The sequence below is a fragment of the Rhinatrema bivittatum genome, chromosome 5, assembly GCF_901001135.1.
Source record: "Rhinatrema bivittatum chromosome 5, aRhiBiv1.1, whole genome shotgun sequence".
In the NCBI taxonomy this organism is placed as follows: domain Eukaryota; kingdom Metazoa; phylum Chordata; class Amphibia; order Gymnophiona; family Rhinatrematidae; genus Rhinatrema; species Rhinatrema bivittatum.
This window is the reverse complement of record NC_042619.1, coordinates 344,796,476-344,813,195: the sequence shown is the minus strand read 5'-3', so window position 1 is coordinate 344,813,195 and position 16,720 is coordinate 344,796,476. Positions and strand designations below refer to the sequence as shown.

Genomic DNA, 16,720 nt, shown 5'->3' with positions numbered 1-16,720 from the left:
ACATTCTGCTTTCCTAGCTTTATTATACATGGTTTGCATTTGTTTTGTTTTAGAAGTGCATATTTTAAGCCATACATTATCAAAGAAAAATAATCAAAAATACCAAATTGATAAACAGAATTTGCTTCATTTCCCCACAGCTCATTTATAGTAGTGAGCCACAATAAAATGAACATTGTAAGACATTTGTTACAAAGCTTACACTGCTAGGTTAGCATGTGTCACTCAAGGTATAAACAGTAGTACATAAACTGAAATAAAGAGGCATGTATATAGTGTATTTTCCTATATAAATACTGGAAACAAGTCTTTTAGTGGAGAAATTACTTACGTGATCATTTTGTTTTCCTAGCGTAGATGGACTCAGGACCTGTAGGTTTGCGCTTCCCTGCCAGCAGATGGAACATAAGAACATGTCATACTGGGTCAGACCAAGGGTCCATCAAGCCCAGCATCCTGTTTCCAACAGTGGCCAATCCAGGCCATAAGAACCTGGCAAGTACCCAAAAACTAAGTCTATTCCATGTTACTGTTGCTAGTAATAGCAGTGGCTATTTTCTAAGTCAACTTAATTAATAGCAGGTAATGGACTTCTCCTCCAAGAACTTATCCAATCCTTTTTTAAACACAGCTATGCTAACTGCACGAACCACATCCTCTGGCAACAATTTCCAGAGTTTAATTGTGCGTTGAGTGAAAAAGAACTTTCTCCGATTAGTTTTAAATGTGCCACATGCTAACATCATGGAGTGCCCCCTAGTCTTTCCATTATCCGAAAGAGTAAAAAACCGATTCACATCTACCCGTTCTAGACCTCTCATGATTTTAAACATCTCTCTCATATCCCCCCCTCAGTCATCTCTTCTCCAAGCTGAAAAGTCCTAACCTCTTTAGTCTTCTCATAGTGGAGCTGTTCCATTCCCCTTATTTTGGTCTCCCTTCTCTGTACCTTCTCCATCGCAATTATATCTTTGAGATGCAGCGACCAGAATTGTACACAGTATTCAAGGTGCAGTCTCACCATGGAGCGATACAGAGACATTATGACATTTTTCTGTTTTTATTCACCCTTCCCTTCCTAATAATTCCCAACATTCTGTTTGCTTTTTTGACTGCCGCAGCACACTGAACCGACGATTTCAATGTGTTATCTACTATGACGCCTAGATCTCTTTCTTAGGTAGTAGCACCTAATATGGAACCTAACATTGTGTAATTATAGCATGGGTTATTTTTCCCTATATGCATCACCTTGCACTTATCCACATTAAATTTTAGGGATGTGAATCGTTTTAGGACGATTAAAATTATCGTCCGATAATTTTAATATCGTCTTAAACCGTTATGGAACACAATACAATAGAGATTCTAACGATTTATCGTTATAAATCGTTAGAATCGTGAGCCGGCACACTAAAACCCCCTAAAACCCACCCCCGACCCTTTAAATTAAATCCCCCACCCTCCCGAACCCCCCCCCCAAATGACTTAAATAACCTGCAGGTCCAGCGGCGGTCCGGAATGGCAGCGGTCCGGAACGGGCTCCTGCTCCTGAATCTTGTTGTCTTCAGCCGGCGCCATTTTCCAAAATGGCGCCGAAAAATGGCGGCGGCCATAGACGAACACGATTGGACGGCAGGAGGTCCTTCCGGACCCCCGCTGGACTTTTGGCAAGTCTCGTGGGGGTCAGGAGGCCCCCCACAAGCTGGCCAAAAGTTCCTGGAGGTCCAGCGGGGGTCAGGGAGCGATTTCCCGCCGCGAATCGTTTTCGTACGGAAAATGGCGCCGGCAGGAGATCGAGATCGAGGCGCCGGAACCCTCGCTGAACGACCTCCTGCAGTCGATCTCCTGCCGGCGCCATTTTCCGTACGAAAACGATTCGCAGCGGGAAATCGCTCCCTGACCCCCGCTGGACCTCCAGGAACTTTTGGCCAGCTTGTGGGGGGCCTCCTGACCCCCACGAGACTTGCCAAAAGTCCAGCGGGGGTCCGGAAGGACCTCCTGCTGTCCAATCGTGTTAGTCTATGGCCGCCGCCATTTTTCGGCGCCATTTTTGAAAATGGCGCCGGCTGAAGACAACAAGATTCAGGAGCAGGAGCCCGTTCCGGACCGCTGCCGTTCCGGACCGCCGCTGGACCCGCAGGTTATTTAAGTCATTTGGGGGGGTTCGGGAGGGTGGGGGATTTAATTTAAAGGGTCGGGGATGGGTTTTAGGGGGTTTTAATGTGCCGGTTTTGCGATTTTTCGATTTTTCACGATTTTTCACGATATTTTACCCCCCCAAACGGCAACAATACGATTCCCTCCCCCTCCCAGCCGAAATCGATCGTTAAGACGATAGAGGACACGATTCACATCCCTATTAAATTTCATCTGCCATTTGGATGCCCAATTTTCCAGCCTCACAAGGTCTTCCTGCAATTTATCACAATCTGCTTGTGATTTAACTACTCTGAACAATTTTGTATCTGCAATTTGAATACCACACTTGTATTTCTTTCCAGATCATTTATAAATATATTGAAAAGTATGGGTCCCAATACAGATTCCTGAGGCACTCCACTGCCCACTCTTCCACTGAGAAAAGTGTCCATTTAATCCTACTCTGTTTCCTGTCTTTTAACCAGTTTGCAATCCACGAAAGGACCACCACCTATCCCATGACTTTTTACTTTTCCTAGAAGCCTCTCATGAGGAACTTTGTCAAATGCCTTCTGAAAATCCAAGTAGACTACATCTACCGGTTCACCTTTATCCACATGTTTAACGCCTTCAAAAAAGTGAAGCAGGATTTGTGAGGCAAGACTTGCCCTGGGTAAAGCCATGCTGACTTTGTTCCATTAAACCATGTCTTTCTATATGTTCTGTGATTTTGATGTTTAGAACACTTTCCACTATTTTTCCTGGCACTGAAGTCAGGCTAACCGGTCTGCAGTTTCCCGGATCGCCCCTGGAGCCCTTTTTAAATATTGGGGTTACATTTGCTATCCTCCAGTCTTCGGGTACAATGGATGATTTTAATGACAGTATATATAGCCCTGCAGTGACCCCAGCCTGCCAGTATGCAAAAGCAACTGTGGATTAACTAGGACAAAATTTGATTAAAACAGGTAACCAGAACTCTACTCAACCAATCATAAAAACTGAACTCACGTAAGATTCTAGGTACCCCAAGCTAGGGACTGGATGATCACTTACCAGTAATCCCTTGGGACCCAGAGCCCCACAGGAGGACAATTGACACACTCATGCAGCAGCTGAGAGCAGGAAGCTGAGTCCATCTGTCTACACTAAGGAAAACAAAATGATCAGGTAAGTAATTTCTCCATTTCCTAGTGTGTAGACAGATGGACTCTGGACCAGTGGCATGTACCAAAGCTACGTCCCAACAGGGTGGCAGGCTTCCCAAGGTCTACGTGCAACACTGCACGTGCAAAGGCTGCATCATCCCGGGCCTGTACATCCAGACGATAAAACCTGGAAAAAGTTTGTAAGGAGGCCCATGTCACAGCTCAGCAGATATAGACAGACTAACCTCCACCCATGGCACTGCCTGAGCCCTAGTGGAATGGGCCTTAACCTGAGTAGGCAATGGCTTTCCAGCACAGACATTCATGGCCGTGACCACCTCCTAAATCCAACAAGCTATGGTAGCCCGCGAAGCGGAAGCACCATGCTTACTCCTGCCATGGAGAACAATCAGGCGATCCCATCTTTCAAAAAGACCAGAGACCTCCAGATACCGCACAACAAGACAACATCCAGGGAGGCAAGGAGATGGACTGATTCAAATGAAAGTTGAGACTACCTTAGGCAAGAAGGATGGAACAGTACATAGCTGTAATGACTCTGGAGTCACCCGAAGGAACAGCTCCTAGCAAGGCAAAGCCTGCAACTCAGAAATCTGACGCGCAGAACATATAGCCACCAGGAACACAGTCTTCAAGGTCAACAACCATAAGGAATGGCTACACAGTGGTCAGAATGTAAGGCCTGTCAAAAAATAAAGCATCAAATTAAGACTCCACAATGGAACCGGTAACCTCAAGGGAGGCCCAAGATGTTTCCTCCCTTAAAAAAAAAAAAAAAAGGGGGCCATGCCAGGATGAGACAATAAAGCACCACCATTCACCAGGCCTCAATCTGCACCTTCAAGGAATTGAGGGCCAAGCTTTTATTCAATCCATCCTGCAAAAAATCCAGGCCAAAAGGGATCTTAACTGAACGAGGAAGAACAACCCACTCCTAACACCAGGCCTCAAAAACTCTCCCTCTCCAAACCCACACATAAGCCAAGGAAGTGAAGAACTTGCGAGTGCAGAGTAAAGTGGCAATCACCACAGAGGAATAAGCACACTTAACAGACAAGCCCTGTCAAGGGCCAAATCGTAAGACAGAATTGGGTCGGATCCTCATGAAGAACCAGTCTCTGGTGTAGCAGATTCATGTGCTGCAGAAGGCAAAGGGGGACCTCCACCAGGAGACATCACAAATCCACATACCAGGGATGCCTGGGCCAGTCCAGTGCAATCACTACTAGCCCCCTGTGGCCTTTGATCTTGCGAATTATCCCACCCAGCAAGGGCCACTGAGGAAAGGCATAAAGCAATCTGTCTTCCAGCCAGACCTGTACAAGAGCAATTATTCCCAGGGACCATGGATTTCTCCTGCGACTGTAGAATCAAGGAAACTTCGCATTTCAAGAAGTCGCCAGCAGGTCTAGGAACGGAAGGCCCCAGAGTTTCACAATAAGCTGAAACATCTCAGCTGACAACACCCACTCTCCTGTGTCCAGACTCTCCCTGCTGAGAAAGTCTGCTTTTATGTTGACTTTTCCTGCAATGTGAGAGGCTGAGATCATCTGCAGATGACCTTCTGCCTATTCCAACAGCTGGTCTATTTCCTGTGACACTTGCTGGTTCTTGGTTCCTCCCTGGAGATTGATATAGGCCATCGTCTTTGAGTTGTCCAACATCACGCGAACTGCATGATTCCGCAGCCTTTGGCTGAATTGCAAGCATGCCAGCCGTACCGCCAGGGCCACGATTGATGCTCCAGCGGGACTCTTCGGCATCCAGCACCCCTGGCCCCTTAGCTCCAGAAAGTGAGCCCCCCAACCGTGGAGACTCTCATCTGTCGTGAGTACAAACCAGGCCGGCGAGGACAAGGGAACTCCCTTTCTCAGATGATCCTCCTGCAACCATCACTGGAGGCAGGAGCAGATTTCCATTGGCAAGTGGAGCCGAACCACATAATCCTGAGACTGCGGGTTCCAATGAGATAGTAGAGCACACTGAAGAGGACGCATATGTGCTCTTGCCCCTGGCATAAATTTCAGGGTAGCTGCCTTCAAGCCAAGTACTTGTAGGTTGGACCACACTCTTGGGCGTATGGTGTTCATCAACTGATGCACTTGAGATATCAATCTCTGAATCTGAACTTCTGGTAGGAAAAATCTGTCCTGTCCTGTGTCAAACCAGATCCCAAGATACTCCAACGACTGTGATGGCTGAAGATTGCTCTTGGTCAGTTTCACCACCCAACCGAGCACCTGCAATAAGAAGATCACCTTGTGTGTGACAAGGCAGCTCTCTTCCTGAGACTTGGCTCAAATCAGCTAGTCTTCCAAATACGGGTGCACCAGGATTCCTTCTTTTCACAAGGCCACTGCTACCACCTCTAAAATCTTGGAAAATGTTCTGGGAGTGGTGGCTAGACCAAAAGGCAGCACCTAAAACTGATAATGGCACCCCAATACCGCAAAGCATAGAAAGCATTGGTGTTCCAATCGGATGGGAATATGAAGGTAAGCCTCTGACAGATCAGAGGTCAGAAATTACCCCAACCGTACCGCCATTATTATAAAGCTTAAGGTTTCCATTCGAAAATGAGTGACCTTTAAGTGGCGGTTGACCCTCTTGAGATCCAAGATGGGACGAAAGGAGCCCTCCTTCTTGGGCATAACAAGATATTTTACATTTATTAAAATTTATGGATCGCTTAACACTAAAAGGTCTAAGCGATATACAATCACAGAATTCAATAATAAAATATACATAAAATTAAATAAATTAAAACCTGGCAACAGAACTAAAAACAAACCATAATACCAACTGAGCAGTTAAAATACAACCAAGTAAAAATAAACATAAGACATAAGATAATACTAAAACAAGTAATAAATAATTAATACAAAACAGACTTAAAAATAAGCAATTTTAAAGAGAAAATATGTTTTCTGAAATATTTCAACGAGACACAATGCCGAAGTTCTATTGGAAAAGAGTTCCAAAGAATAGGCCTGGCCAGCATGGACAAGTCTGGTAATTAAGTAGTTTAAAAATTGTCATTCCAATTTTATATTTAATTCTTTCACTAATAGGGAAGCCAGTGTTAACTCGATCAAAGTTAGCGTGATATAATCGAAATGCTTCAGTCCTGATATTAGTTGAGCAGTGGAATTTAACAATAGTTGCAGTGGTCGGTGTTTCAATGAAAGGCCAGCATATAAACTGTTGCAGTAGCGATTATGGGAAATATGGAAGCCTAACACTGTACAAAATTCTGGATGGTGTAGAAGTTTAAGACTACAAAGAAGGCGAAGTCTGAAAAATCATTTTCATATGATTTGTTAAATTTGGAGATGAAATGAAAATATACTGTCTAGTGTCATCAAGACTTTTAATCTGATTTTTGATGGGGAAATTAAAATTTTCAAGTGAAATATTTTCAGTGAAAGATGAGTAAGGGCTATGGATAGCAAGAAATTGTCTTGGAACTGTTGAGTGAGAGCTTGTTGCATTTTAACCAATTTTTGATAGCAGAAAAACAATCAAGATATTCAGTAGTGTCCTGCCAAGAACAACGAACACTGAGAACAAATGTATGTCATTGGTGTATATTTTGTAGCAATCAGTTAAGTTAGCCCCCATCTGTAAAATTTTGTCTAAGTAAATATTAAATAAAAACTGAAGATAGCACAGATCCCTGTGGAACGCCAGTTTTGATTTGAGAAACAGAAGAATATACATTTTTAAATTTAACTGTCTGAGAACAGAGAGGTAAGAAAGAAACCAGTTTAAAACAGTGCTGGACAAACCACATTCTTGTAAGCTGAAAAGGATATTGTGGTCAATAGTGTCGAAAGCTGAATAAATGTCAAGAGAAATGAATAGAAATTACTGTCCATTATCAATCCCTCTTCTTAAAGTAATAAATCGCCCCATACTTTCAGACATGGGAACCGGAACCACAGAGTCTGAGGAGTCTTTGAAGCATGAACTCCATTGCCTGCTTCTTCTTCAGGGAGTGGCAAGGGGACATTATGAACACAACCCAAGCAATACTGCGAAATTCCAGAGCATACCCTTTGCATATCACCTCCAGGACCCACTGGTCTGTCGTGATCTTGACCCATCTCCAATAAAAGAGAGAGACGTCCCCCTATTTCCTGTTCCAGAAGGTGGGTCAGCAAACCTTCATTGGGAAGGTCCACCACCTGAGCCTGCTCCTCTCTTGGGCTGCTGGGGGCAAAAGGAGCCACCGGCTAAGGGTCTGACCGGACAGAAATGGAAGAGAGGACTGCTCCAAAAGAAAGGCTTGTAAGCCTTGAAAAAATTGAACCCAAGAAAAGCAGCTGGGTCCAGACCAAGCTCAGAAGGAACTGGTGCTACTCCCACAGAACTGCCTTTGCCAGTGGTGGAGCCAGTCAAGGGAGAACAAAGATCTGTCGTCGTCCCCAATCAAGGCCGTGACCAACCCATCAGCAGAATGGGAAGAGCTAGGCTTAGTAAAATCTGAGGATGATAACTCTCCCTGAGCATCTGAGCAGCGCTGACATAGGTTAGAAGCCAGGTCAGGCTGAGAAGCAACAGAAATAGGAAGATACTTAGACTTCTTGCTTACTGGCACCATCGCTGCGGTAAATGTGCGTCAGAACAGCTCGCGCTCAAAAATTAAATGTGCCCAAAAAATACCTAGAAGAAAGCCTAGCAAGGCACATGCACAACCTGTGAACCAAGTTAAGCATGTAAAAATGTTTGTACGAGTAAAAAGCACGCCAAAAATTAAATGCACAATGCGTGTGCAGAGCTAATACACCGCACACACCAACGGCCTATAGAGGGAAGCAGAAAATGCAAAGAGTGCGTGAAAACGACCGCCGCAGCCTACCATGCGGCAAGCAAGATAAAAGCGCAAGTGTGATGCGTAGCCCACCGGCGGCCACTCAGCCCACCAGGCTGCCCAGCTACCCAACAGGAGTGGGACCGAACGTCAGCAAGGGGCGCAGAGAACAGAGGAAGTCCTGAAACCCCTCTGTCTCTGATTCAGGTAAAACTTTTTTTTTTTTTTTTTTTTAAATCTTACCTGAGCTCATCGCTTACCAGCTGAGTACAGAGACGGTCTCCGGCTGGAGGGGGAAGGGAATTGCCGTCGCTGCTACACTCAGCCTCCTGCACCAGATGCCTTTCAGCTGAACCAGCAGTTAAGTCCACGGTGGGAAACCCAGTACCAGACCAAGGCAGACCTCTGTGAAACCATGGAAATCACCTCAGGAGGGACCCTTAGGTATCACCACAGGAGAGCGGGGCTTTCTTTTTCTGAATTTAGAATTTCAAATTTTCCTTTCAAAAAGCTCAAAGCAATCCCCATAGGGAGATGCATGTCCACCATCTGCTGGAAACAGAGAATACTGGCAGGCTGGGGTCACTGCAGGGTTATATGTACTGTGACATCAGCCTGCTCCATCTCCATCTGCTGGCAGGGGAGCATAAACCCACTGGTCTGAGTCCATCCCATCTACATGCTAGGAAATCAATTTATACATGTATCTCTTATAAAACAGAAACTTCTGCATAGACTTCTTGACCCTGCTGTGGAACTCCCCTAGACTGCTCCTTTTTTGTGCCAAAAAAAACATGAGCAAAGCTGAAAATACATACATACTTTTGATGTTTATAAAATACAATATACAAGAAGACATGCTACTTAGGCATGTATATGCTATTTTTCTGCATAGAACTGCTTTGAATAATTATTCATGAGTCTTTACCAGAAAGCTGTGTAAATTTGATTTTGCTCATGACCATGCACCTGTGTGATATAGTGAACTTGCTTGACTTCAGAGAAGCAACTGATCTAATGACATTTATTTACACAGATTATAACCTGCACTATCCATGGCTCTAGGTGGGTAACAAAAGTACATACACAATTAATATAAAGAACATTCAAAACAAATGTACAAATATTAACAAAGACTCAACAAAACACATCAACCACAGATACAAAAATTAACAAATCAAATTCAAACAAAGAAAAAAAAAACCTAAAAAAAAATTTAACATTAAAAGCTTGCTTTAAAAAAAAGTTTACACATACTTTTCTGAAAAGTCAAATAGCATTCAATGTTCCGAATCTCGCTGGGGAAGCTAATTCCATTAATGGGGGCCAGTCACATACAAAGACCACTTGTTTCGAGTCTGTTTTGCAGTTGGTACTTGAAATAAGATCCTGCCGACCTAAGCGTTCGTGATGATTTGTAGAATTTCAAGACTGAACTAATGCACATTGGAGAATCACCTTTTAGCACATGATGAATCGTATCATGTATTTTAAATTGTATCCTCTATCTTATGGGCAATGGACTGAAAAAGCTAGAGTGATATGGTTGCACCATTGAGTGCCTGTCAATAACATTGTTGCTGCATTCTGCGCTACCTGTAAGCAGTGTAACAAATGCTAGGGCACCAATATATAAGGCGCTGCAATAGTGCAGTTTAGAAATTACTAATAACCGAACTATACTGCAAAAATCATGTGTTGTTAGAGGACACCTCAAACCCATAATGCTTTTAGTTTAATGAAAGCACTAGTGGCCAGTTGCCTGATGTTCTCTTTCAATAACAAATCAGATTCCAGTTTTAAACCCCAGTCTCTTACTACTAAGGAGATCTTAGTATTCAAGTTGTTAAACTGAAAGCATTTTGGGTAGTCTTCAGATGGAAATCTACTTAATAACAAATTTTTTCAACATTAAGTGCAAGTTTGTTTGTTTTCGAGCATCCAGTCATTAATTGTGCTTAGGCACTGTCCTGCAAGAGCTTTGGGAATAAATGACAAAACCGGAACAAAAAAACTGAATCTCATCTGTGTACAGACTGTAGCCCACCTCTAAATTTGCTAGTATGCTACAGACTGGATGCAGATAAATATTAAATAATAAAGAAAAGGGCAATCCCTGGGGTACCCCAGCAGTTATGTTAAACCAATGTGTTAAAAACTCATTATAGATATCCTAAAAATGAAAGCTGCTAGTAGATTTCAGGGACTGGAGTGGTATAGCCCTTACATTCCTACAAAGCTGAATATTTAAGGCAGTTTATAACCAAGCTGCGCATGCAAATTATCTCCTTCTCTGCTGGTATATTCTATTTAAAATACTCACGTGTTTTTTAAAGCCAAAATAAGCACCAATAAATGTTAGTGGCACTGATATGCAAAACCATAGAGCCAATATAGCGACCAAAGTGCCAAATGGAATTGCTGCTGAAGATCCTTCTCCCCAAAGAATTAGGTTCATGACAAAGAAATCAGCAAATACAATTCTGAAAAACAGTCATTTTTGTAGTTTAGTAAAACACACATTGTTTCTACGTAACATTCCCTGAACCATATGACTATATTATTACTATCGTCCCTATTATGTACAAGAGCTAACAGAAGATATCCAATACAGAGGGCAGACTTTTCCATCTTGTGGGACTGAACACCAGTAGAAACTGACATTTCAATTAAGTAATTTCACATGCATGCTTTTCTTGCCTACAGCATGATGTTTTTTCCAGAGCTGTATGAAAACAAATATAGAGTATATGATACCATATATGACCAATCACAAAATGGTCTGGGAAAAAGAAAAAAAAAACACGACATGATAGGTGCAGCAGCATCATTCAGCGCCTGAAGAAGTGCCAGCACGAAGGCTCCCATACTCCCCATCTTCACCAGCAAAGAGGAGTATTACAGATACTGGAAAGTTATTGATGTCTCCAGGGTTCTGGTCTTGATGGAAAGGGCGGAGGGGTTGAAACCTCTGCCAACCAGCCTTTTCACCTAGACCCCAATTAGAATGCAGAATTAACCCCTGGTCTGGGACAGGGCTTAAAGTTTTTACATTAACGAAGCCACTGTAAATAGCGTGCGAGAGCGGTCTACTGGTTCCAGCAGCAGGCTGAGAACTCGGGAAGCCACGGTTAAGAACATAAGAATTGTCACACTGGATCAGACTGACGGTCCATTAAGCCCAGTATCCAATCCAGACAAGATCCCAAACAGTAGACAGACCCCATACTGATAACACCCAGAGATAAGTAGTCAATTTCTCAGTCTACCTGGCTTTTACAGTTTATGGACTACTTCTTCAGGAGCTTGTCCAAACCTTTTTTAAACCCAGCTACACTAACTGCCTTTATCACATCCTCCAGCAATGAATGTTAGAGCTTAATTGCATGCTGAGTGAAAACAAATTTTATTCAATGTTTTAAATGTGTTACTTATTAACTTCATAACTAGTATTTGTATTTTTTTGGAAGAGCAAATAACCACTTCACATTTACTCATTCTATTCCACTCATGATTTTATAGTCCTCTATCATATCTCCCCCTCAGCGGTTTCTTCTCCAAACCAAACAGCCCTAACCTCTTTAGCCTTTTCATCCCCTTTATTATTTTGGTTGCCTCTCTGCACGTTTTCCTATTTGACTATATCTTTGAGATTTGGTAACCAGAAATGCACACAGTACTCTAAAAGTGTGATCTCATAAAGGAGCGATACAAAGGTATTATGACATTCTCCATTTTATTCTCTATTCCTTTCCTAATAATTTCTAGGATTGTTTGCTTTTTTTGAGTGCCACCGTACACTATGTTGAGGACTTCTAAGTATAGTACACAATCACGCCCAAAAGCTTTTCCTAGCTGGTAACTCATAATAGGAAACCTAACACTAACTACAATGTGGGTTACTTTTTCCTATGTGCATCATTTTGAATTTGTCCACATCTGCCATTTAGATACCCAGTCTCACAAAGTTCTCCTGCAATTAATCATAACCCGCTTGTGATTTAACAATTTGGAATAATTGTGTGTCTGCAAATTTGATCACCTTGTCATTCCCTTTTCCAGATCATGTCAAACTCCTTCGGAAAATCCAAATAACCTATTATTCATTGGTTCACCATGTTTATTAATGCCTTTAAAAAATGTAGATTGCTGAGGCAGGACTTTCCTTGTGTAAATCCATGCTGTCTTTGTCCTATTATATAAACACACACTGGAAAAAAATTGTAAAATCTATTCTAAAGAATAAAATTGCAGAGCAATTTTTCTCAGCATTAAAGTTATTCTCACCAGTCTATAGTTTCCCGGATCACTCGAGGAGCCCTTTTTAAAGATCAGTTCTACTTTGGCCACCCTTCAATCTTCAGATTGAATAGAAGATTTTAATGAAAGGTTACAATAGATCTGCAATTTCATTTTTAGTTCTTTCAGAACTTAGGTGTAAGCCATCTGGCAGGCGATTTGCTACTTTTTAATTTCACCGTCTGCCCTATTACATCCTCCAGGTTTCTGCTGTTCCGAATCATTACCATTAAGCATCGTTTTCGGCACATGTATCTCCCCAACATTAATTTAGTCTTTCCACTATGGCTTGCCTTCCCCTAAGTGCCCCTTTAATCCCTCGATCATCTAATGGTCCAACTGGTTCTCTTACAGATTTCCTGCTTTGGATACATTTTTAAAAGTTTGTTTTATTATGAGTTTTTGCCTCTGGCCAGTTTCTTTTCAAATTCTCTTTTCCCCTGTCTTATTGATGTTTTACTTTTAATTTGCTAATACTTGTGCTTTTTCTTACTTTTTTTTTTAATAGATGGATCCTTTTTACAATTTGAAAGAAGTTATTTTGGTTAAAATAGCCTCTCTCACCTCATGCTGGCAATTGTTTGGCCTTCCTTCCATCTTTTTTTTAATTTGTGGATTACATCTGGGCTTTCAATATGGTATTTTAAAAAAAAATGCAACTATTATATATAAAATTACTAGTAAATAAGTTAGCTTACCCAGGACAAAGAAATGATGTCAGCAATACATTTGTTTTCCATTTCTCACCACCAAATGCTGTAATTAAAAATGAAGATTTTATTTGAATCATTACAATGCTTTGTGGTTAGACAAGGGAAGAGAGGGGAACTGGCTGTGAACTGTGTGTGAAATTTCTATCCTCATCTCTTCCAACATGGGTTGGGACAAGCTGTTCTGGATAAGGAGAGATATATATCTTACTAGCAATCACACACTATGCCATCATCTACCATTTAATACGAATGTATCTGTTCATATTTTACTAGAAAAAATCATGAATGCTAACTTTGTTAATAAGAAAGATAACACTTATATTTTTAAATTATATGAAAGTGAACACCATTTAAAATATTTTACAGCAATGTGAGCTTTATCTCCTCAAACAATATGCATATTTCTAAAGGAAATCACAGAAAAACATATGTTCATGCAGTTTGATAAAACTATGCAAAGAACACTTTCCTTTTACTCTGTACAATATAAGAGTGGTAGCTGGGGATGATATCATCTGATGATCTTCAGGTGGTCAAACAGGTAAATAAGGTGATGGCAAAAGCCAGAAGGATGCTTGGGTGCACAGGGGGAAGAATAGCCAGCAGCAGAAAGGAGCTGATATTGCCTCTGTATAAGACTCTAGTCAGACTTCATTTGGAGTACTATGTACAATTCTTGAGACAGCACTTTCAAATGTTTATAATGGAGTCAGTCCAGAGGGCAGCTACTAAAATGGTCAATGATCTTCATAAGCATAAAGGAACAGACAAAGATCTAAATATGTATTACCTGGGAGAAATAACAGTTGTTTACCTGTAAAAAGTGTTCAGAGGACAACAGGATGTCAGTCCTCACATACAAGTGACATCAAGTAGAGCCCAGCATGGAAAACATGTCAGAGTTACTAGAAATTTGCCTGAGCATGCATTATACCACTCATCCACGCGGGGGGTCCTCAATTTTATTACATAGAATTCCAATAAAATAACAGAAATACTACTACCCACAAAGTGGAAACCCAACTCCATGGAGAGGACAGGTTTCATGAGTACTGACATCCTGCTGTCCTTGGAGAACTCCTGTTACTGGTAAGCAACTCAACTTTCTCCCCAACAAAAAGGGTAACCAACAAAACAGATGCCAACGAGCACAACAACATTTAACTGGTAACAGGAGGGGGCAGCCTGAACAGAAAGAACGGGCCTTATGTGGGAACAAAGTTGGGTTCTAAACCTCAAACAAGTTCTGAAGGACAGACTGGCCAAACCTGCTGTCACATCGGCCATCCCTATCCAACCAGTAATATGATGTGAATGAGTGGATGGAACTCCATGTGACAGCTCTGCAGATCTCCTCCAATAGGGTCTGTTCGCAAGTGCCATGACTTGAACAGAAACAGCCTTGACATGACCCCCAAATGTAATTCTACCTGGGTATAACAGGAGATGTAGTCTGCTAGCCAACTGGAAAGCATCTGCTTGGCAACAGCGATCCCCAGTCTATTTAAATCAAAAGAAAGAAAAAGCTGGGTGAACTGTTTATGGGCTTCTGTCTGCTTCACACAGAAAGGAAAAGGCTTTTTTTGAGATCCAAAAGGTGCAGGGCTTGTCCACCTTGGTGCAAATAGGGCAGAGGAAAGAATGTTGATCGGAAATTAGGGTGCATGTGCAAGACCACCCTATCGTGAAAAAGTTGTGTGTAACGTGAATAAGTCACTAAGGCCTGGAAGCTTGCTGACTCTTTGTGCTGAAGTGATCACCACCAAAAATATGACCTTCCAGACCAGGTACTTCAGGTCACAGGAATGCAGTGGCTTAAAAGCAACTTTTATCTGCTGAGCAAACACCACATTGAAGTCAGGATACAGCAGAAGGCATGAAGTGTACAACCTTAGACTGTACACCATTGTAATATGCGCCAATCACGCAGATGAATCTTAACAGAGTTGGTCTTCAGACTAACTTCCAAAAGGTGTAGACAGTAGTCAAATAGTTTTTGTGGTGAGCAGGAGAAAAGGATCTAGGGCCTTTTGCTCACACCACACAGAAAATCATCTCCATTCCAGTCCATGGGACTTTCTAGTGGAAGGCTTTCTAGAAGCTACAAGGACCCGAGATACATCTTCTGAGATATCAAATGGAGCAGAATCAGCCTCTCAATGTCCAGGCTGTGAGACAGGGCATGAAGGCTGGGATAAAGCAACCTCCCCCAATCCTGGGTGATGAGATCTGGAGATGTCCCCAGTCTGATTGGTTTCTGAATAGACATCTCCTGGAGGAGTGGAAACCAAACCTGTCTCTGCCATAGAAGGGCTATGAGAATCATGGTCCTTTTGTTCTCACGAAGCTTCAAAGTCTTCACCACCAGTGGAGCTGGTTGATACATGTACTATGTAAATAATTACCACAAAGAGACATGACTGCAAAATGTAAATAATCTACCTCTGTAAAGTTTATATTTCTTTCTATTGTCTCCATCTCCCAGTTTCAACGACCTTGTTATATTGTAACTTTTTGCCTCTTCTGCACTGGTTAAGAGAACAAAGTTATTACACACCCCTGTTATTTGTATAGAAAAGCCTTAAATAAATGTACAGGAGACCCTCGCCCCAATGGAAGGTAAGAGCATCTGAGACTGGTCTACCGTGTGCCCTGTACAGGGAGCAGAACTGAGGAACCTTCCTGTTACAAAGTGCTGCAAATAGATCCACCTCTGGACTATCCCAAAAATGGAAGATCCAATTTGCAACCCCTTGATCCAGATACCATTTGTGGGATTTGAAGGAGTGACTCAAGTCTGTCTACAATCATTCTCCATTCCAGCCAGGCACATTGCCCTGAGCACAATCCCATGGGAGAGGGTCCATGACCACATCTGGACTACTGCCTGACACAGGAGTACAACCCTGTACCTCCCTACTCATTGACATACCACACTACCACTTGGTTATCTGTCTGTATCAGCACAATTTTGTTGGACAGCCGATCTCTGAAAGCCCACACCATGTACCTGATTGCCCGGAACTCCAGGAAATTGATTTGACACAGTGGTTCCTCGGTGTACCACTAGCTCTGGGTGGTGAGCCCATAGACATGAGCTCCCCAGCCCAGAATGGATGCATTCTTCATTAGCACAATTTGGACCCAAGAACTCTAGAAGGATATCCCCTGTTTCAGAAACCCAGAGGGGCAAAGTGACTCAGATGTAGTCCCATATATTCCGAGTAACTTGTTGCTACTGGGATGTCAGGGCCCATTGGGCTTTCCACATTTGTAAACATGTCAAGGGAGTGACATGTGCTGCTGCGGCCATGTGGCCCAGCAGTCTCAACATGCTGAAATCTGCTGGCTCACTTGAATTTCGGCTGCGATGGGCAGAGATTCAAGTCTAGAGTCCTAAAGTGACTGACTGGGTTAGAAAGTGGCTGAAAGGGAGGCAACAAAGGGTAGTGGTTAAAGGAGTTTTCCCCGAGGAGGGGGTTACTACTAGCTTACCTCAAGGATCAGTCCTTTTCAACATTTTTGTGAGCAACAATACTAAAAAATTCAGAGTAATACATTTAGGATATAAAACCCAAGGGAAA

The 16,720-nt window shown here is 42.4% G+C and overlaps 1 protein-coding gene across 2 annotated transcripts in view; it reads right to left on the bottom strand.

Annotated features, from left to right (window-relative positions):
- Nucleotides 1-16,720, bottom strand: part of TM9SF2 (transmembrane 9 superfamily member 2) — a 121,520-nt gene that overhangs the window by 19,513 nt on the left and 85,287 nt on the right. Inside the window, exons 12-14 of one of the 2 annotated variants that reach the window (XM_029604499.1) lie at nucleotides 13,122-13,179; nucleotides 10,448-10,607; nucleotides 332-388 (exon numbers count right to left, since the gene is read on the bottom strand). In XM_029604499.1, coding sequence (XP_029460359.1) covers nucleotides 332-388; nucleotides 10,448-10,607; nucleotides 13,122-13,179 — 275 coding nt within the window. The remainder of the gene's footprint in view (nucleotides 1-331; nucleotides 389-10,447; nucleotides 10,608-13,121; nucleotides 13,180-16,720) is intronic. The other variant, XM_029604500.1, reaches the window with a different exon arrangement.